The sequence below is a fragment of the Triticum dicoccoides genome, chromosome 1B, assembly GCF_002162155.2.
Source record: "Triticum dicoccoides isolate Atlit2015 ecotype Zavitan chromosome 1B, WEW_v2.0, whole genome shotgun sequence".
In the NCBI taxonomy this organism is placed as follows: domain Eukaryota; kingdom Viridiplantae; phylum Streptophyta; class Magnoliopsida; order Poales; family Poaceae; genus Triticum; species Triticum dicoccoides.
Genome location: NC_041381.1, coordinates 350272690 through 350294242, shown reverse-complemented (window position 1 = coordinate 350294242; position 21553 = coordinate 350272690). Strand labels below are relative to the sequence as shown.

The 21553-nt window shown below is 47.8% G+C and overlaps 2 protein-coding genes across 3 annotated transcripts; both read right to left on the bottom strand.

Annotated features, from left to right (window-relative positions):
* Positions 1-1891: 1891 nt before the first annotated feature.
* On the bottom strand, positions 1892-3395 carry LOC119334745 (bifunctional epoxide hydrolase 2-like). Its single transcript, XM_037607293.1, has 4 exons — positions 3254-3395; positions 2949-3166; positions 2449-2846; positions 1892-2334 (listed from the first exon to the last, which is right to left on the bottom strand). Exons 1-4 carry the CDS (start codon positions 3324-3326, stop codon positions 2088-2090), a joined length of 936 nt encoding a protein of 311 aa, XP_037463190.1. The 5' UTR covers positions 3327-3395; the 3' UTR covers positions 1892-2087.
* A 3570-nt stretch (positions 3396-6965) lies between these two features.
* Positions 6966-9373, bottom strand: LOC119334729 (lanC-like protein GCR2). Of its 2 annotated transcripts, none has more exons than XM_037607284.1 (6): positions 9010-9373; positions 8743-8921; positions 8519-8630; positions 8264-8380; positions 7842-8156; positions 6966-7572 (listed from the first exon to the last, which is right to left on the bottom strand). In XM_037607284.1, exons 1-6 carry the CDS (start codon positions 9166-9168, stop codon positions 7234-7236), a joined length of 1221 nt encoding a protein of 406 aa, XP_037463181.1. In that variant the 5' UTR covers positions 9169-9373; the 3' UTR covers positions 6966-7233. The 2 variants fall into 2 exon arrangements, with proteins under 2 accessions (XP_037463181.1, XP_037463173.1); XM_037607276.1 differs by having other exon boundaries at positions 8519-8636; positions 9010-9301.
* Between the last annotated feature and the right edge of the window lie 12180 nt (positions 9374-21553).

Sequence of the window (21553 nt, the reverse complement as noted above, 5' to 3'; positions counted from 1 at the left end):
CGACTTCAAGCTCACATGCGTACGCCATCTTGAATCAACCCCGCGCCATAGTCTTGTCAAAGCCACACAAGCCTCGGGCCTGTGTCACGTGTTTCCACGCTCAGAAGTCGGTCACCATCAGCATCACGCTCCTATGTCGTCTTCGCCGATTCCACCACCGTCTTCTGTATCAATCGACTTGCATCGATCCGTCAGACCATCTAGTCCAACCCAGCCGAAGTTGTCCGACTGCAACGACACGCTCAAGGCTCCCAAATCGTCTCAAGAATTTCCATCCATCACATGATAATTCCATCTTAGCTGACATGGCTTCCCGCAACTCCTTCAAGCATCCATGTTGTGCCAACAAAATTTTCACCCTTGTCTGCCATAACCCAAGATGTTCAGTTCCATCGAACTTCTCCATCTCAATCCTAGTACCTGTTGGCTTCATGGTTCTTTGTATGACGGAACCTTGAAAGATTATCGGCGATTTCCACGCGATGCCCAAGTACACAACATGTGTACTACTAGTTAACTAGTTGGTCTTCACGTGATTCCTCCCTGCATTGGCCGCAATCGGGGATGCTAGTTCTGCTCTTGTGTCAAATCCGTACGTGAGTATTGCTCTGATGGATACGCTTTCCGCTGACTGATTGCCTGCCTATCCGCGTCATACATGGAGACTCGGTCTCCTTTTTTTTTCAAACAAATCTCCTGAGTCGATCGGCCCTGCACCGCAGCCCTGCCATACGCTGCCACACGCACCAGCTAGCCCCGGTGGGCTAGCCCACATCGTGCGTCGCTTGCCTTGGCTTCAGCCGCAACGCCTGTACGCTCGCCCGATGGATCAACACGATCAATCGCCGCACGTCTGCTGCCGCCGATGCTTTCGCCTCATGTCTGCATCTCGATCTGATTACTGCTTGAAGATCACAGCACGACCAATCCTGCCTCGATGGTAACTCATCGATGATATTCGTCCCGTATTACGATCGCTTCCGCAGATTTATGTCGATGCATCTTCTTCCTTTAGATCAACTCTCACAGCCTCCGAACAACCTAGCTCATGATACCACTTGTTAGAATAAATCCGAGGCATACCGTCGATCATTCAAGGACCAAGCAATCACACGAGCACGACACCGAGATTTGTTAACGAGGTTCACCGATATGGCTACATCCCCGGGGCATGACTACGGGCGCTCCTCCCCGTGACACCGTCACAATACCGCACCCGGTTGCCCTGGACACCGGCACATGCCGCCGGCTTCCCCTGCATTCCGGTGCTATTATTTTGGCATAGATTACATCGTGTGTCTACCCCCGCTATATAAGAGAGGCTTAGGATACAAGTGTCCTACTAGGACACGACTCCATATCCTGTCTAAACACAATACTACTCAGAGTCCAACTGTAACCTACCTTGTACATTATATTCGACACAACTCTAACATTAACCAACTGCCAGATCTTGATATAATTCCAGAGAGACAACGGCCCGAGGACTTTCTTGATATCCGAGATCCCGTGGTGATCGTCCAGGGCTTCCCGAACGGTACGCCTCTTCCTGGTAAAGGCTAGAGCCCAACATGAGTACCTCAGGCGCGATCTTTGAGATGACCTGACCATCAAGTCAGAGGTTCTCCCAGAATAAGACAAGTAGCTCCATCGCGAACCACCATCTTGGTGGAAGCGGCGAACACGGCACATTCATCTCGGGAGAACTAGAGGTCGAGGCCCTTCCGAAGATGGAATATCTTTCCATGGCTTTTGTATTTGCCGATGTGATCATTTGCGTGGGCGTATTCATGATGTTCGTGTGCTTCCTAATTATGCATAGGCTATGTGCTTCCCAGTTATGGTTGATATCTCCATAGTGTTATCTTTTTGAGTTAATGAAAAGAGTACGTTGTAGAAATATAATGTTTCTTAACCGATGAGCTACCGGATTCAAAAACTGAAAAACCAGATGGACACGATTACATTACACTATCCATTTTTAACGACCAAGAAAATTCAGAGCGACATGGTTCAAGCAGAGCAATGGCGCCGGATGCTTTATTCGTTGGCCCGGAGCTCACTCTCGTCCGTTGATGGATTATAGATCAGGGATGGTCCTTGAGGAAGCCGAGGAGGAGGTCGTTGATCTGGTCCGGGAACTGCTCCTGCACGAAGTGACACCCCTCCGGGATGTAGGTGATCTTGAGGTCCGGCGCGAAGGTGTTCATGACGCCGCTCCTCATGGCGGTCTCGAAACCAGGGAACTTGAAGCAGTAGTCCCTCTCCCCCATCACCATGAACACCGGGACCTGGAACTTGGGGTCCACGTGCTTCGTCATCCTGTGCAGAGACCTGCGATCATGGAAGCAGTCGAGTTCGTCAATCTGTTTCTTCTTCGTTGTAATATAATCGTGCCATGGGCGATGGGCCATGGCTGAGGACACAAAGAACCTCCGGTTAACCTACCTGTATGGTATCTGGAGAGGGTAGCGGAAGCCGGACTTCTCGAAGAGCGCGGCGTAGGCGTCGAGGTCCTCCTCGGTGAACCACGGCGGCAGGGGCGTGGAGAGGTCGGCGAGGTCCATGATCTCCTGCCCTTCCTCCGCGATCGGGACGTCGCTGCGGGAGAAGAGGATGTAGATGGTGCGCACCACGCGGCGGACGTCGTGCCGGCCGAAGTCGGCCTCCGCCCTGTCGGGCTCGCGCCACCGCAGGATGTAGAACCCCTCCGGCATGGTGTCGAAGTTGAAGGGCCCCGGGCTGAAGGGGATGCCCATGCACATGACGCCGCGGGTGCGGTCCGGGTGCTTCAGCGCGAAGTCGTACGCCGGCATGGCGCCGTAGTCCTTGCCCACCAGGAACACCTGGAGGCAGGAGCACATGCACAAGATGGTCATGTCATGCCACGGAGCGAGCATGGCGGGCTACGTCAGCTGTTCGCTGCAGTGGATGCCGTGACTACGTACCTTCTGGATGGAGAGGGCGTCGAGGATGGCGAGCACGTCGGCGACGAGGTCCTCCCAGGTGGCCTCCACGTCCTCCGGCGGCTGGTCGGAGAGCCCGTAGCCGCGGCTGTCGGGCGCGATGGCGCGGTACCCGGCGGCGGCCACGGCCAGCATCTGGTGGCGCCACGTGTACCATATCTCCGGGAAGCCGTGCAAGAACACCACCGTCCCAAGCTCATCTGCAAGCAACACAAAGCACAGAACCATCAAGCTCAAGCTCAACTCGCGATGCCGATGTCAAAAAGAAGGGGGAAACAAGCCCTCACCTTTGCCTACTTGAGCAAGGTGGAGGTTGAGCCCACGGACGAGGAGGTGGGTGTGCTCTATCTGCTGCGCCATTGCTGCTTGCCTCCGGAGCTCTAGTGCGTGATGCTTCACTTTATATAGCCAGGAGGAGGAATTGATTCCCAAAATGAAAGGATAGTGAGAAATCTTTTGGTAGTGGGGAATGATTCGAGATGGCTCCCCACTCTCTTTGTCGTCTCTTTGATCGTGCCGTTTTGGCTTGATGCACTCTTGGTGTTTCTGCAGGCCGAGCTATAGACAAACACAGAGCTCCCTGGAATCCAAGAAATAGCTCGGCGCAGATACCCTGAAATCCTACAATGATTTATGTTTTCCTGTGGATAACAATCAGCACTGCACCAGGGCCTTGCAAGGCCATTTCAAGCATCTGCTCAGATCTGTTTAACCTCTCAACTCACCCGGAACAGCATTCAGTTAAAACTCTGCACCGCGGTAACTGTTTGTTTGTTTGTGCTGTTTACCTGAACAAAGACAGTTACGGAGTGAGTGACTCGTGGCTCCTGCGCTTCATAAAATAGTCCAGGTCTGAACCACGAGGGCTTTAGTTAAGGCCTTACCAGATGTCAGGCCGGCCTATGCTACTAATAATGTTTGCAACCATCGGCTGTTGATATGTTTGTCAACTGTTCTTGGATTGCAAATGCCTCACCGGCGAGCATGTTAGCGATGCTACCTTTATTTATCATTTTAACAAAAGAAATGGCGCCAAATTTTCATTCAGATCAAATACAGAGCACAGCATGAATTGCATACCCTTGATAAGTTTCATTTTGGATCGAATGAAAAACCAGACAACGGCTATTCCTGTTACCCGGGTGAGAGCTCTGAAAATACCCTCACTATAAGAACTCAGAGCCGGATGAGCAAACTTGCGGGCTTCACTATTGTACTCCTAGAAAATAGAAATATTGGTACATGGAAGAGTTCATGTGGGCAATAGTAGAGGGAAAGTTCGCCATCAACGGCCTGATTTCCCATCTCACATCCAGTGAAGTGATGCTTGTTACACCAGCAGCAGCCCCTGCTGAGGTTGAGCGAACCTGACAAGAAGGTGATCTGCTGCAAATGAAGGAGACTTGCAATCTTGGCCCCAAGGAGTAGAGTCGAAGATTCTGCCGGGAGTGGAGAGAGCGTGAGAGCAAAGAAGGCATGTGTTTTTATGTTGTACTCCCTCTGTCCCATAATGTAAGATGTTTTTTGACTCTAGTGTAGTGTTAAAAAAACGTCTTACATTATGGAACGGAGGGAGTACTATATAATGCTGCAACGGACCAACATCCGTTGGCTGGACGCACGAGCATCCAACCAACAAATGAAATATTTGTGGAGGCCTTGTTTCAAAAAATTATTTGTGGAGGAATGCTCATGCTGTGGGATGATCAGCTCTTGTGGATATTTCTTGCATTACTGCCTCAACTTTCTGTATTTTGGCCATGGTATATGTCAAAGGCTCCGAGATCAACTTCTAGATCACTTCGGTATATGGCCCTACTTCATGGAGGAGGATTTGTGGCTCTTGGGTACCACACACCCCTATATGAATATAGCACTAAAAAATATATCAGAAAATTTCAAAAAATTCTGAAATTTGGAATGTCAAACCTGGGTGCCCATTGTACACCTGTGTTCAGTTTTTCAGGGGGAATGAATGCACATGGTAATCTCGGTAAAAAAGTTTAAAAATTCCTATGTATAGGAAAAAAAAATTGGATGGATCATATGTCGGACCGTATTTCCTTCCCCGCATATACCACGGGCACCCACTCCCCACAAAATTGAATACAGGTGTACAACGGGCACCCAGGTTTGATATCCCAAAATTTCAGATTTTCTTTTTGAAATTTTGTGATATTATTTTTAATGCTATGCTCATATAGGGGTGTGTGGCACCTGAGAGGTGCAATGCATTTTCCCCCTACTTCATCCACTCTCAAATACCTTCTTTTCCGAGCTCATTGCTCAAAAGCCATCGCATAGCGTTCTGTGGTTCACCTTGGAAGATTTCAACCAAATTTATCGAGCCCATGACAAAAATAAGAGGAATGTCAATATAAGATGCATCAACAGTTTCCGAGTCACTCTCTTGCGTATGCCGTTGGGCCGCGTCGGATGAGGACTTTCAAATTCGAGAATTTTAGGGCTTCCCTTCCGGGTTTCAATGAGGTAGTTTCTAACATCTGGAGTGAGCAGTCTGATCATTCCGAACCATACCAAGCCCTTCACCACAAACTTAATAAAACCGACACTCACCTCTTTGATGGAGCCGGAGGTTGTTCTCTAACGCCAAAATTCAGCACCATGTTGTCCTTCGGATCATCCTACACCTTGACATAGCGCAAGAACAACGATCTCAGTCGCATGCTGAATTTCACCTTCATGCAACGCTCAAAAGGAGGGTCACTTGTTTAGCGGTGCTTGAGAGAGCACACAAAAAAAGGTGCGAGCCTCTCCAATCTTAAGGAGGGTGAAGCAAAGACCATGTTTTTCCATCTTCGGGTCAACGCAAGACGTAGAAAGAACCATGTCCACTAGATCAAGCAAACCATGGTTGGGCCACGAAGCATGACCACAAAGAGGGCATCATTCATGCACACTTCTCCAGTGTAATGAGCAAAGGTGGCACTAGGGACAATGATTTCAATTCGGACGAGCTTGACTTGGATCCCCAAGATTTGTCCTCTATTGGGGAACCTATCTCCGAGGAGGAGGTTCGAGAGGCCATAAACCAATGTCAGGTGACAATGCACCCGGACCAGACGGGTTCACCGGTCTCTTCTTCAAGAAGTGTTGGGGCATCATCAAGGATGATGTCATGAAAGTAATACCCCTGTTCGTCAACCTCCACACTTCCAATCTTCATCGGCTCAACTCCAGGAATGTTGCCCTCCTCCCGAAGGAGGGTGCTGAGAAAAGCACCGACTACCGCTTCATCAGCCTTACCCACATGGTGACCAAAATTATTGCAGAAATTCTCGCCATCAGGCTTACCCGTCATATGCGCACCTTAGTCTCCCATGCCGAAAGTGCTTTCATCAAGACGAGAAGCATCCACGATAAGTTCGCGTATGTGAGGAACCTCAGGCGCCGACTCCATAAGTGTAAGACCCCCACCCTACTTTTGAAAGTCGACATCCGAAAGGCTCTTGACTCGGTGAGATGGGAGTTCCTCCTTGATCTACTTTAGCGTAGGGGATTCCCGAGCATCTTTCGTGGTTGGGTCGCCACACTGCTATGCACCTTCTCCTCCTGTTACAGCTGAATGGTATTGCCGACAACCCTATCGCCCATGGGTGTGGTCTTCGACAGGGCGACCCGTTGTCCCCTCTACTCTTCGTTATTTCCATTGACCCCCTTGAAAAAAGCCAAACAAACACACAGTGAGCAGTCAGATATGAATCCCAAAGTACATGTGCAATAGTTTCAAGGTTAGAGGTGTTTTCCAACTACATCAGAAATAATGAAATGTGGATGGTCAAGGTTGAGACAAGTACGTTAGAAATAATGAAATGTGGAGAGCCAAGGTTGAGAACATACAAATGTTCATGATCATGGATCAAAAGGAGCACTTCCTCGTTGTTAAAAGAAAAGACTACATCTTAAAGTTTAAGCAAGGAAAGGCCACATCCACATTTCATCCCAAAGGAATCGCCCTGGCTGCTGGCCATGGTATCATTTGCATCCCAAAGTACTCATTTCATTCAATAGGCACTATTCAACACAAAGATGAGCATTATTACCAGAACCCCCTCACAAACATATTTTACAAAGGTCCAAGTTTGCAGAGTCAGAAACACTAAAATTTACATCAACCGCACTAAGGTACATTTTACAGGGTAGATAAGAACACAAGTACTCCCTCCGTCCCAAAATGTAAGATCATTTTTGACATAGACTGTTTGGACTGACGGATCGCTGGGCCTACACACATTGATGCTGGAACTCAAAGTTCATAGGCGGGGAACCTTGATTCTGAGGGGTTAACCATGTCTAAAAGGAGATATGCCATCCCAGCCTTTCCTTCAAACAATGAAAACGGACGGTCACCACCATGCATGGCCTCCTCAGCAATCAATCGATCAGCATTTTCAAGCAGAAAGCAAGCAAAAGCCTTAGCCCGGTAGAGGTACTCAACATTGCCGGTTAGCCTATAAAGTGAGAGGAATACATAGGTATTCCCGCTTATACCGTGGCATATTCCAACTCGCTTGAGAAGACCACGGTTCCAGACAACTTCAGCAGCCTCTGCAGCGGACTGCTTGAAGTGGTCATCTTGGAAGACCTGAAACACAAACGGTTAGCTCATCACTGTGATCAAAGGGAAAGTTTAGTTAATGGAACACTATTGCTTGGCTGCTCATCAGTCATAGCTACAACTTGTGCCAAAGCCTAATTGGTCGTCAGTAAAAACTCCTGCTGAGGCCTGAACAAACTTGCCTATGTGGAGATGCATGCACAACTTCCCAGATGGGTATGAATATGTGCTGTGAATAAGATGTATACTGGCTCATAAAGATCCTATAGAAAAACTACATACAGATGCAGCAATACCTGATATGCCTTAGCGAGTGTAAGAGCAACACCAGGGGCACCATGGCACCAATGCACCAGGCGATCAGATTCACTGTCTTCACTCGAGGGATAGTTTCCACTAGGAAACCGGTTACTGATCATGTACCGCAGAGTATTCTTCACGTCATCCTGCTCATCCAGCTTCAATTCAGTGTGCATGAGAACATGCATGATTCCAGCAAGTCCATGGGCAGCACCCCAGTACTTCTTCCCATGCCACTCATACATCAGCGGGCAGCTCCCCTTGTTCGACAGCTTCCTTCCCTCCATAATTATGTCCTTTGCCACAGAACTCTGCCTCATTGCAGCGGTTTTGCATGATTAGATAAGTTGTACCTTTTACATTGTTCTACAGAAACAAATAATGTGAAAAGAGGAACAGAATCACAGTGTTAACATACAATGTGTTCGGCAGGAATTGTCTTGTCACTGAGATGCTCATTCAGGAACAAACAAGCCCACAAATAACCCGCCCTTCCATACAGCAGCTCATTTGGAACTTTCTCTGTGATAATTATCTACAAGATCACAAATGTAAGACAACTCTGTCTACAACATAAGGTATACCATCCGTGGCTCTACAACCATGTAGCAAAATAGCACAGAATTTAACATACAGACTCAAGAACCGAAATTATGCTTAATAGAAGCTTCACCTCATCAAACGAGCTCAGAAAGTTGGTCTCCATCAACTGATCATTGCAATGCTTTGCAATCACTGCTCCGAGAGCGCAGACGCCGGCCCTCCCACATATGAAAGTCAAGAACCTGCGCCTTGCAACCAGGCGATCATTTCACATGAATTAACAACGACCAGAACAATCTATCTAACCAAACAAAACTACAAAACTGAAACAATGAGAAGGAGTCGCCATCGTACGGCAGGCCAAGTGACGCGGCATCGCAGGCTTGGACGATGTCGCTAGCGAGGTTGAGATCACGGCGGTCGCCGGTGACCTGGAAGGACTTGAACAGCAGGAGCGCCGTCCCGAGCGCGCCTGTGTAGAGCGTGTAGTCCGTCACCTGGCCCCCCGTCCTAGTCCATGTATCTTGCACGACCTGCAGGACACAAACAATCAGTCGAGCACCTCGCGCGCGCGCCCCGAAATGGAACCACAACACAAGAAATGAAGCAAAGATGGCGTGCCTTGTCTTTGAGCCGGAGGGCGGCGCGGAGGAGCCGGTCGGAGAACCTGGGGTAGGGGAGCGAGAGCAGGCCGCGGAGCCCGGCGGCGGGAGGGTCGCCGCTGTCGGGTGCCTCGGCGACGAAGTCGGGGAGGTCGTTGGGGAAGAAGCGGTCGGCCATGGCTGCTGCCGCGCCGTGAGCGCGTCGGCGCTTCGTGGCGTGGCGGGAGGAGGAAGAAGACTCGCCGTGCGGGGGCTGCCGAGCGTGGTGGAGGCCTTCCACCTTCTCGTCATCGCCATTTCCATATTTTTCTGCTGGGTTCCTCCTCGGCGACGCTGGCACGTCTGTGGGTGAGCTTGGACACGTGGAGTACCGGCCGTCTTTAGGGCATGGAGCTGCTCACCGCTTCAATGTTTTTTTTTAGAAAAGAGGGGCTTGCCCGACCTTAAAATGAGACCCTCACGAATCCAACAAGTCTGCCAAACGGCCACGGCAAAACAATAAAGCGAAAGTACAGGAATACAGGGATACAAGCCCGGAGGCAAATACATAGTGGCGTAGCGCTAGTAAAGGCGGGTAAACTGTGCTAGCTCTTAAGGTAGTTAAGGGCGACATGTAGACGTATGTCATTGATGTCCCTATGTGGAGCGTCGAAGCTCAGTGCATCTTGCCCGTACCCTTTTGATGAGCTCCTTCACGAGTCCTTTGTCCCGTTGCTTTGCCAGTAGCTTTCACGGCTGCAAGAAAGGCACCATTTTGTATAGTATATCAGCGGGATGCCTGATAAATACTCCCTCTATTAATGCTTTGTTTCTCGTGGACCAAAGAGAGCAAGCAAGAGCCCCAAACCCTAGCCATGTAATCCTCCTATCCCTCCCGGTAGTGGCTGATGCAAGCCGGTAAAAATCTGGGAACCCACTTGGGTTCCAAGAAGAGCCCGTCAGCGAACGTACGACATTCCACATAAATCGAGCCGCGATGCATCGAAATAAAATATGATCCCGATCTTCGCATTCCCCGCACCAGATGCATTTGCCATCTCCGGGGCCATGTCGTCTTTGCACCTGATCCCTACTCGTGATTCTATTGTGGGCGGCTTGCCATCAGAAGATCTTGATTTTGGACGGAAAGCGTGCTCCCCACAACCCATACAAGTCGCATGGAGTCGTGGAGTTGGATATCTCCTTATACAGCGACCCTGTTGAAAATTGTCCTGGCTGCTCCAATCGCCATACGACCTCATCCCTATCAGGACTAAGGTGGTACCCTCTCAGTTTAGTGCAAAGGTCTTCTCACTCGCTGTTTTCCGAGTCCCCTAAGGGTCTCCGGAACCGAGGTGACCATTGCCCCTGCCGCCAAAGATCAGCCACCTTGGCACTCTGATTCTCGGCGATCGCAAATAGTGCTGGGAAGCTGTCCCGAAGTCTACCATCCTCACACCAAATGTCCAGCCAGAAGCACGTGGCCTTGCCATTATGCACGATAAACCTAGTCCCTAATCGAATAAGAGGCTGGACTTTCTTGACGTCCCTCGCAAATTGTGACAATTTAGCGTTCCTCCTGAACTCCACCCCTCCCTCGGCTAAATATTTTTGCTTGAAGATGTCTAACCATAAGCCGCCCTGGCCGGTTAGAATTTTCCATGGCCACTTAGTCATGAGGCGCCAGTTCATAATTTTGGTATTCATTACCCCTAAACCACCCCTCTCCTTTGGTTCGCATATATTCTCCCAACTGACCATGTGGTACTTTTGTTTTCTGTTTTCTTTCGCCCAAAAAAAACCGAGATCACACCTTATTTAATTTCGCATGAATCCCGTCCTGAAGGAGATAGAAGCCCATAGTGAACATTGGGATATTTGTTAGGCAATCGTTTATGAGGACCAGACGCCCACCGGATGCTAATAGCTTTCCCTGCCAAGGCTCCACCCTTGCGGTTTCTTTGTCCACTACAGGTTGTAGTTCCCCCATGGTTAGAGCTCTCGCTGATATGGCATACCCAGGTATTTCATCGGGATGGATCCCAACTCGCATTTCATCATGTGCACAGACGGAAGTTGCGACTCCAGGCCACCACCCGTGACAATCGCCTCACTCTTCTCGAAATTGATATTTAGTACCGACATCTCCTCGAAGCACATCAAGAGGAATTTGAGATTGACTATCTCACGTTCCGAGTTTTTGATGAATATTAGCGTGTGATGTCTACTACACAACCTTCTTCTTGTAGACGTTGTTGGGCCTCCAAGTGCAGAGGTTTGTAGGACAATAGCAAATTTCCCTCAAGTGGATGACCTAAGGTTTGTCAATCCGTGGGAGGCGTAGGATGAAGATGATCTCTCTCAAGCAACCCTGCAACCAAATAACAAAGAGTCTCTTGTGTCCCCAACACACCCAATACAATGGTAAATTGTATAGGTGCACTAGTTCGGCGAAGAGATGGTGATACAAGTGCAATATGGATGGTAGATATAGGTTTTTGTAATCTAAAAATATAAAAACAGCAAGGTAAGTAATGATAAAAGTGAGCGTAAACGGTATTGCAATGGTAGGAAACAAGGCCTAAGGTTCATACTTTCACTAGTGCAAGTTCTCTCAACAATAAAAACATAATTGGATCATATAAATATCCCTCAACATGCAACAAAGAGTCACTCCAAAGCCACTAATAGCGGAGAGCAAACGAAAAGATTATGGTAGGGTACGAAACCACCTCAAAGTTATCCTTTCTGTTCTATCCATTCAAGAGTCCGTAGTAAAATAACATGAAGCTATTCTTTCCGTTTAATCTATCATAGAGTTCATACTAGAATAACACCTTAAGACACAAATCAACCAAAACCCTAATGTCACCTAGATACTCCATTGTCACCTCAAGTATCCGTGGGCATGATTATACGATATGCATCACACAATCTCAGATTCATCTATTCAACCAACACAAAGTACTTCAAAGAGTGCCCCAAAGTTTCTACCGGAGAGTCAAGACGAAAACGTGTGCCAACCCCTATGCATAGGTTCATGGGCGGAACCCGCAAGTTGATCACCAAAACATACATCAAGTGGATCACATGATATCCCATTGTCACCACAGATAAGCACAGCAAGACATACATCAAGTGTTCTCAAATCCTTAAAGACTCAATCCGACAAGATAAGTACAAAGGGAAAACTCAATCCATTACAAGAGAGTAGAGGGGGAGAAACAACATAAGATCCAACTATAATAGCAAAGCTCGCGATACATCAAGATCGTGCCATAGAGAGAACACGAGAGAGAGAGAGAGAGAGAGATCAAACACATAGCTACTGGTACATACCCTCAGCCCCGAGGGTGAACTACTCCCTCCTCGTCATGGAGAGCGCCAGGATGATGAAGATGGTCACCGGTGAGGGATCCCCCCTCCGGCAGGGTGTTGGAATGGGCCCCCAAGAGGTTTTTGGTGGCTATAGAGGCTTGCGGCGGCGGAACTCCCAATCTATTGTTCGCTTCGATGTTTTTAGGGTATATGGGAATATATAGGCGAAAGAAGTCGGTCGAGGGAGCCTCGAGGGGCCCATGAGGGTGGAGGGCGCGCCTAGGGGGTGGGTGGGTGGGCGTGCCCCCCTATCTCGTGGCCTCCTCGACGCTTCCCTGGCTTGCACTCCAAGTTTCCGGGATTGCTTCTATTCCAAAATTTTCCACCGCCACGAGATAGGGGGCCCCCTATCCGTGAGTTCCCTCGGGAGCTTCTTGACTTGCACTCCAAGCTCCCCGGATCATGTTCGTTCCAAAAATCACGCTGCCAAAGGTTTCATTCCGTTTGGACTCCGTTTGATATTCCTTTTCTCCGAAACACTGAAATAGGCAAGAAAACAGCAATATGGGCTGGGCCTCCGGTTAATAGGTTAGTCCCAAAGATGATATAAAAGTGCTTAGTAAAGCCCATAAACATCCAAAACAGGTAATATAATAGCATGGAACAATCAAAAATTATAGATACGTTGGAGACGTATCATCGTGTCATCCGCATATTGAAGATGCAAGATGCCCCCCAGGAATAATACGAGATGCCACCCGGAAATATGACCTGCCGCCTTGGCATGGTCAAGAATGGAAGCAAGGGCGTCAACTAAGATGTTGAATAGGAGCGGGGAGATCGGGTCACCCTGCCTCACTCCATGTTTATTCCTAAAGAATGGGCCTATCTCCCCATTAATATTTACTGCCGTTTGGCCCCCTTGTACCAGTTGCGCATCCAACTAGTCCATAATGGATCAAACCCCTTTGCTCTAAGCACCTCTTCTAAAAAATCCCATCGCACCCTATCGTATGCTTTCTCAAAGTCAATCTTAAGGATAAATACCTCTTCTTTGGTTGACTTTATCTCGTGTAGGACCTCATGAAGCACCGCAATGCCACCTAGAATGCTTCTCCCGCGTATGAAGGTTGTCTGGTTTCGGTCAATAATTTTGTTAGCAACCGGTGCCAGACGAGTCACAAACCCCTTTCGATTAGACGGAAGCTCACGTTAATAAGGGTAAACGATCGGTACTGGCGGATATTGTCCGCACCCTGGACCTTTGGCAGAAGCGCTGTGACACTCCAAAAATTTTCATTTGGTTTTTAGCAAATTCTTTGTTTGATTTGAAGGAGGCTTTTCAAAATCTTTTAAAAAGACTCTTCTTCTCAAATATTTTCTCTTATGTCAAAATTTTATTTTTGGTCATCCTCAACCTTGATGTTTGGCTTCGAAGGCTTTTTCATTGGTGTGACTCATCACAAATTATTTTTGAAAAAATTTCATTTAAAAAGAAATACTATGGGTTTTGGTTCATTCACTTTTATTCCAAACCATCCTCTTCCACCATGCCTCATGTTAAAATTTTCTTCCAAAACACCTCCCTCCACTTTGTATCAAGTCAAGTAGCCAATCCTAGCAAGTTCAACCCATTTTGGATTTTTATTCCATTTATTTTATCCCCAAAACTATTTCTATCTTTTATTTTGGACCTAGGTGATTTACAAAGGAAGTATCTGATTCCCTTTGAGTTTTGATCTCAAACCAACTCCTCTGACTAGTCCTTAGCACCCCCAACCTAGATCCACCAAGATCCACTCTTCCACAGTTCAAAATTTTCAAGTTTCACTCACTGCAAGTTTGGACCAGATTCATCATTTTTGGTGAAATTCATATTTTTCCTCTTCCAAAAATTCTGGGAAAAATCAAGCAGCCCCCAGGTGCATTGAGAGGCCACCTCACCAAAGATCAGCTCCAGATAAGTCTCCCACATGCCAAAAACATTTCATCGAGCACCTAGCCTGCACTGTTGCTGTACATGTTCAGAGTTCAGTGTTTCAGTTCGGCCGTCAGTGTCGTTTTCTTCAGAGACTCGGTGTCGATCTCACCAGTGCACGCGCTGGCGCCTTGCGCACTGCTCCTCCTCCTTATCCAGAGTGCCACACGTTCTCTTGGACGGGCGTAGGTGTTGGTGGCGGCGTGCCTTGTCGACGCCGGCAACTTCTGCGGTGGCAGAGACACCCATGGCGGCCAGCGGGAGCCAGCACCAGCCTTCAGCGCCGTCCAGCACCGCCCAAACTACCCGAGGCCTCCGTGTGGCTGTCTGCTCCTCTGCGCGCACCGCAGCACCGTTGCCGTGGCCTGGCGAGCACAGGGCACGCTCTCTGCCGCCGACGGGCCCGCGAAGCGCCATTCCGTCGAAACCACAGAGCAGGCCAAATCCAGCCGAGGTTAGCGTTTGAGCGTAACCAGTGCATCCTCTCGTTGATGCCCAGCCACCTAAACCAACCGTCCGACCACTGCCTCGCTGTAATCACCACCGGAGCTTATCCCGTTCTCGGAACCGCCTCGGGCCGGCTATAAATAGCCACCCCGAGCTCACCTTCGACCAGCACCACTCCCTCCACCTCGCCAGAGCTACGCTCGACCCCTAGGAGGACCCCGAGGAGGTCTTCTCCCCCATCTCCGGCCGCCCCGATCCGCCTCGGGCTCTGGCACGATCCACTCAGGTGAGGCCATCCCCGCCTCCCAAACCGCGTCAGCAGCTCTCTGGTACACCCAGTACTCTAACCCGAGCCTCAATCCAACCTTTGCAGCCCTCCCCGACGAGATCCACCAATGCCTGAACCACCGTCCATCGGAGTTGAGGCCGCCATCGACGTGGTGCTCGCCGACGACCAACTCCACCACCCACAGGTGCGGAAGGACCCAAGGAACCCGTAGGTACCCTTCTTTCTCCCTACGTCGCCGTGGATCGCCACCGGCGACCACCGCAGCCTTCGGGCGCCGGTGACTCTGTTTCAGAGTTTAAACCCGACGGGTGGGACCCCCCCGTCAGCTTTTTCTTCTTTTTGAAACATTTTCTGAAAATGCCTTCGGGCAAAATACGCTTTCAATCTGAAATGTTTTCCGTCTTTTTCTGATCTACCCCCTGGAGACTTTCTGTTTCATTACAGATAAGTCCCTGGGCTAAATCTTTAATAACTTTTAAACAGAAAACGATTTTTGATTGATTCTTTTTCTGTCACCTTTATTTTTCCATCTAGTTTTTTATTATATTTATTTGAAAAATAATTGGAACACTTTTTATGCACACACGGTATTTACGTTAGTGTGTATTTTCGTTGTACCATAGATACCGGAGGAGGTGACGGAACTGCGAACTTCACCGAGCTAGACTCCGACTACTCCGAACCAGGCAAGCATGTTTGAACCTTTGATATGATGAGTGTTTTGCATGTTTGCATTGAGTAGTTAGTACATGGCATGTTTATACGCATTGCAGTAAGTGTCATACTACATGCAAAGCTAATGCAAGTGAGCTCCGAAACTCTGTATGTTATTTGATGTGAGTTTACATGATCATGTGGTGACATGAGAGGTGGTAAGATGGCAGTGTTGAAGCATGCTAGTCTTATGCTAAACCATTTAACTCAAATGTCAACGTGGATCAAGTCACATTACCATCCATTTCTTTTGTGCTACCACATGTTTTCTGCAAAGAATATGGTTTAGTAAGTTGCAAACCGCTTTCCTCGTACACACCAAATAGAGAGGCCGTGATGAGGGTTCCATGGCCCTGGATTAAAGCCAGTCATCCGGTCAGGGGGAATGGGTGTTTCCGGTTGGGACCGAGAGGGGGGCACCTCTTAGAGCGCGCATATATAAATTTGATCCCATGCTATTCGAGGTTGTGGCCTCCCCGTCTCAAAGTTTTTCTTGAATGTTGCCTAGGGTGATTCCTGGCATCGTGAGGTGGAATGGGTGTGTACTGGTTAGATGTATTTCTACCGAAATACCATAAACGGAACTAGTCCTGCGTGACTACTGAAATCCGTTGGCTGTGGTTAAATAGTGCAAAACTCTGCAGAGTCAAAATCATTCGAGTAACCGTGTCTATGGTCAAGGACTGTGTCCAACTTATCTTTGTCAATCTCAGTGTCAGTCTCAATGACAAATCTCCGGTGGACAAACAAGAGTGTTAAGCCCGGCTAAATGATTACTCCTGTGGATGGACTAACCCTTTTATTGTTATGTACTGAGCATTTCCTCGGAGTGATTTATCTTCATGAAATTATTGAATATGAATGATGAAATATAAGCCCTTTCTGTGATGTCGCTCAGACGTCCAACTGTGGCCTTGTTATTTACTTTCAATAGAAGCCCTTTACATGATGTCGCTCAGACGTCCGACTGTGGCACTCTTGTTATTTACTTTCAAATATAAGCCCTTTATGTGATGTCGCTCAGACGTCCGATTATGGCATACCTGCTATTTATTTTCATTATAAGCCCTTTTCGAGATGTCGCGTAGACATCCGACTGTGGCACGCACTATCTTTTCCTTTTCAATATAAGCCCTTTATGTGGTGTCGCTCAGACGCTCGACTGCGGCATGTTAATTTACTTTTACCTTTTGAGGCGTCGCTTCAGACACCCGATCGGTTTTCGGTTATTTTTTTGGGATTTCAGGAGGACTACCGCCTGACTTCCTTTTATTTTTCATGCCGTGCAAATTTATTATTTGAGTGTGCATTGCTAATTGCTCATGGTGCATCATGTTGCATTTGTTATATCTTATGTCCGAACTGTCTTGCGAGTACATTCAAAGTACTCACCTGGCTTGTTGATTTGGCCAGATGTTGACGAAGGCAATCTCATGGATGAAGAGTACGATAGCGAGTCCGACGCCTAGAGGAGTCCCAGTCAGTCCCGTGCAATCCTGGATTTGGTCACTTGTATCATATACGCTTCCGCTACCCGAATAAAATCATCGAGCCTCACCTCGACGCTTGATGAGTTGCAGGATTTAGAGTCATGTCACCCGCTTCACTGTGACATATCCACCACTTTTATTACGAGTTAGTAGTATGCCACCACACCCTTGTGTCATATCCGCCCTTATGTATAATATTGGCATGCTTGTAATAAATTGTTGAGCAACCTCATCTCAACCCTGTATAATATTTATTGCTACTGGATTTCTGTATCAAGTATTTTTCTAGCAGTAAGGAGGATTTTTCCTATACTGGTCTATGTAAAGGTCGGTTTCTCAATAAGTCCTTTATTGAAAAACCGGTCGTGACAAACTTGGTACCAGAGCCAGGCTGACTGTAGGAAGCCACTAGGTGCGAGCGCTAATCGGTTATTAGCGTAATAAGTGCTATTTTAATATTTTGCAAATGTAGTCATTTTCTGACAGTCAGCGTAAATTTATGATCTGACTATTCAGAATTTTTGCCTACTTTTGTAGATGGCTGGTAACGACTGTGAGTCACAGGTGTTCGCCAACGTGCCTGAGGGGTTCGTCAAGCTTCTCGCCTCCATCGTCAAAATCGCGATCGAGCCATCGACTCGTCCGGAGTTCACACTCTACCAGCACAAGATCAACGACAGTCTGTCCATGCACCAGGCCGCGGTGCAATTCAAGGGAGGGCGTGTTGAGTTACGCCGCTTCCGGTTTGTGGGAAGAGCCATGCCTATGGAGAGGCATGCTATGCAGATGGCTGCCCGTGAGGCGATAGCCCGTCTTCGGGATATTCTTCCTTCAATGAAGACTCGTCGCTACCGCTACCTTCCCTGCCACGTGCCATACACCTGTCACTATGCATTTGTTTGCCCTAGGGGAGAGAGAGATGAGGCTATTGAGATGCTGGTTGAATATCTCAAGGCACCCGAGGCAGCTTTTGATAACCTTGTGGACGACCTCGTGGCTGCTCGTATGGCCGTCGTGCATAACTGTTCCGCCAACAGGAGGGAGCTTCTCCATACAGCACCACCACTGACTTACGTCTCGTCCTCGGCATCCCACACACCTGCCACCCTCGCCACTGCTCGCCGCCTGCCTACTCCTGAGGAATTTGACTGAGTCATCGCTCCTACCCCAGTCAGAGCTGCACCACCTACCGCACCCGTACCAGCTCCACAACGCAGTGCTTCACGTCTGGAGTCTATTATTGAGGAGGAGGTTTGAAAGTGCAACTATCCCTAGGTGGTTTTGGTAATTCATAACAACATATAGCTCATTGAGCTAATGCTATTCCAAGACTATTATTTCAGGAAAGCTCAATGAATGGCATGGCATGGATGATGAAAGTGGATCCCTCAAAATACTAAGGACAAAGGATTGGCTCAAGCTCAAAAGCTCAAGACTCTTCATTTTACATTTTAGTGATCCAAGATCACATTGAGTCTATAGGAAAAGCCAATACTATCAAGGAGGGATGAGGTGTTGCTTAATGAGCCTCTTGCTTCATGTGCTTAGTGATATGCTCCAAAACCCTCAACTACTTTCCCACATCCACAAATGACCTAAACCCAAAGCCAAAATCGGTCACACCGATTCTTCCTATCCGGCGCCACCGATTCCAAAAGTCATAGCCACTACCACAAACCCTAAGCAAATCGGTCTTACCGATAGGGATCCCGGTCTCACCGAGATGGGGTTGCAATTTCTCTGTTTCCCTTCGTAACGTTTCGGTCTAACCGAAGTGAGAGATCGGTCCCACCGAGATTGCAATGTAAACTCTCTGTTTCCTTTTTGTAACATTTCGGTCTCACCGAAAAGAGCAAATCGGCCCCACCGAGTTTACCTGACCAACTCTATGGAAAGCTTATTACCAAATCGGTCTCACCGAGTTTGTGTAATCGGTCTCATCGAGATTACGTTATGCCCTAACCCTAACCATATCGGTCCTATCGAGTTGCATGTCGGTCCCACCAAAAATCACTAGCGGTCACTAGGTTTACTAAATCGGTCCGACCGAGTCTGTTGAATCGGTCCCACCGAGTTTGGTAAATTGTGTGTAACGGTTAGATTTTGTGTGGAGGCTATATATACCCCTCCACCTCCTCTTCATTCGTGGAGAGAGCCATCAGAACGAACCTACACTTCCAACTTACCATTTCTGAGAGAGAACCACCTACTCATGTGTTGAGGCCAAGATATTCCATTCCTACCATATGAATCTTGATCTCTAGCCTTCCCCAAGTTGCTTTCCACTCAAATCTTCTTTCCACCAGATCCAAAACCTATGAGAGAGAGTTGAGTGTTGGGGAGACTATCATTTGAAGCACAAGAGCAAGGAGTTCATCATCAATGCACCATTTGTTACTTCTTGGAGAGTGGTGTCTCCTAGATTGGCTAGGTGTCACTTGGGAGCCTCCGACAAGATTGTGGAGTTGAACCAAGGAGTTTGTAAGGGCAAGGAGATCGCCTACTTCGTGAAGATCTACTGCTAGTGAGGCAAGTCCTTCGTGGGCGACGGCCATGGTGGGATAGACAAGGTTGCTTCTTCGTGGACCCTTCGTGGGTGGAGCCCTCCGTGGACTCGCGCAGCCGTTACCCTTCGTGGGTTGAAGTCTCCATCAATGTGGATGTACGATAGCACCACCTATCGAAACCATGCCAAAAACATCCGTGTCTCCATTTGTGTTTGAATCCTCCAAATCCTTCCCTTTACTTTCTTGCAAGTTGCATGCTTTAATTTCCGCTGCCTATACACTCTTTGCATGCTTGCTTGAATTGTGTGATGATTGCTTGACTTGTCCTAAAGTAGCTAAAAACTGCCAAACTCTAAAATTGGGAAAAGGTTAAGTTTTTATTGGTCAAGTAGTCTAATCACCCCCTCTAGACATACTTCAAGGTCCTACAAGTGGTATCAGAGCTTTGGTCTCCATTTGCTTTGATTTCCATAGCTTTTGGTGGTCATAGCCTTGGTTTCACAACCTAGGAGAGTATGGCGTCTAGCGAGGGAAATTATCACCGTAGAGGTCCGTACTTTGATGATACTAATTTTGCTAGTTGGAAGCATAAGATGAAAATGCATATTCTTGGACATAACCCCACCGTTTGGGCAATTATTTGTATTGGCTTGCAAGGTGAATTCTTCGATGGGAGAGAACCGAACCGTGAAGCTAATGCGGAAGAATTGAAGATGTTGCAATACAACGCTCAAGCATGTGACATCATCTTCAACGGATTGTGCCCCGAAGAATTCAACAAAATCAGCCGTCTTTGAGAATGCAAAGAAAATTTGGGATACTTTGATTGATATGCATGAAGGTACCGAGTCCGTCAAGGAATCCAAGTTGGATGTGCTCCAGAGTCAGCTTGACAAGTTCAAAATGAAGGATGGTGAAGGTGTCGCTGAAATGTACTCTAGGCTTGCTCTTATCACAAATGAGATTGCCGGCTTAGGGAGTGAAGAGATGACCGACAAATTCATCATCAAGAAAATCCTAAGAGCATTGGATGGAAAGTATGATACCGTGTGCACATTGATCCAAATGATGCCAAACTACAAAGATCTCAAGCCAACGGAAGTCATTGGAAGGATTGTTGCTCATGAGATGTCACTCAAGGATAAGGAGGAACTTCACAACAAGTCAAGTGGTGCTTACAAAGCCTCAAGTGAAGCCCCCACATCATCAAGTGAGAAACCAACCTTCAATGAAGAATTGAGCTTAATGGTGAAGAACTTTAACAAATTCTACAAGAGTAGAACCAAAGAAAGAAGCTCCAAGTCAAGGTCTTATCATGACAAAAGATCTTCTAGTTGAGAGCGCAATTGCTACAGTTGTGGGAGACCCGGACACTACTCCAATGAGTGTTTGACACCCTACAAAAGAAGAGAAGATTCTCCAAAAAGAAGAAGCAAAAGAGAAGAATCACCACCAAGAGAGAGGAGTAGTAGAGATGATCGTTATGAACGAAGACCCTCACGGAGAAGCAAGGATTCAGAAAGGAAGGACAAGTCATCAAGGAGCTACACAAAACGAAGACATCAAGCTCATGTTGGTGAATGGGTATCCGGCTCCGACTCCGACAATCACTCCGAGAGAAGCTATCACTCCGACTCCGAATATACTCAAGATGAAGGTGTTGCCGGTCTAGCACTTGTGTCAACCAACTCCTACGACATATTTGATTCACCAAATGAAGGTGTTGGAAGATGCTTCATGGCCAAAGGTCCAAAGGTAACACCTCCCGAGTATGTTGATTTTAATAGTGATGAAGATGACTTGCTTGTGGATGATGATTTACTTGTTGACAACTCTAGTGA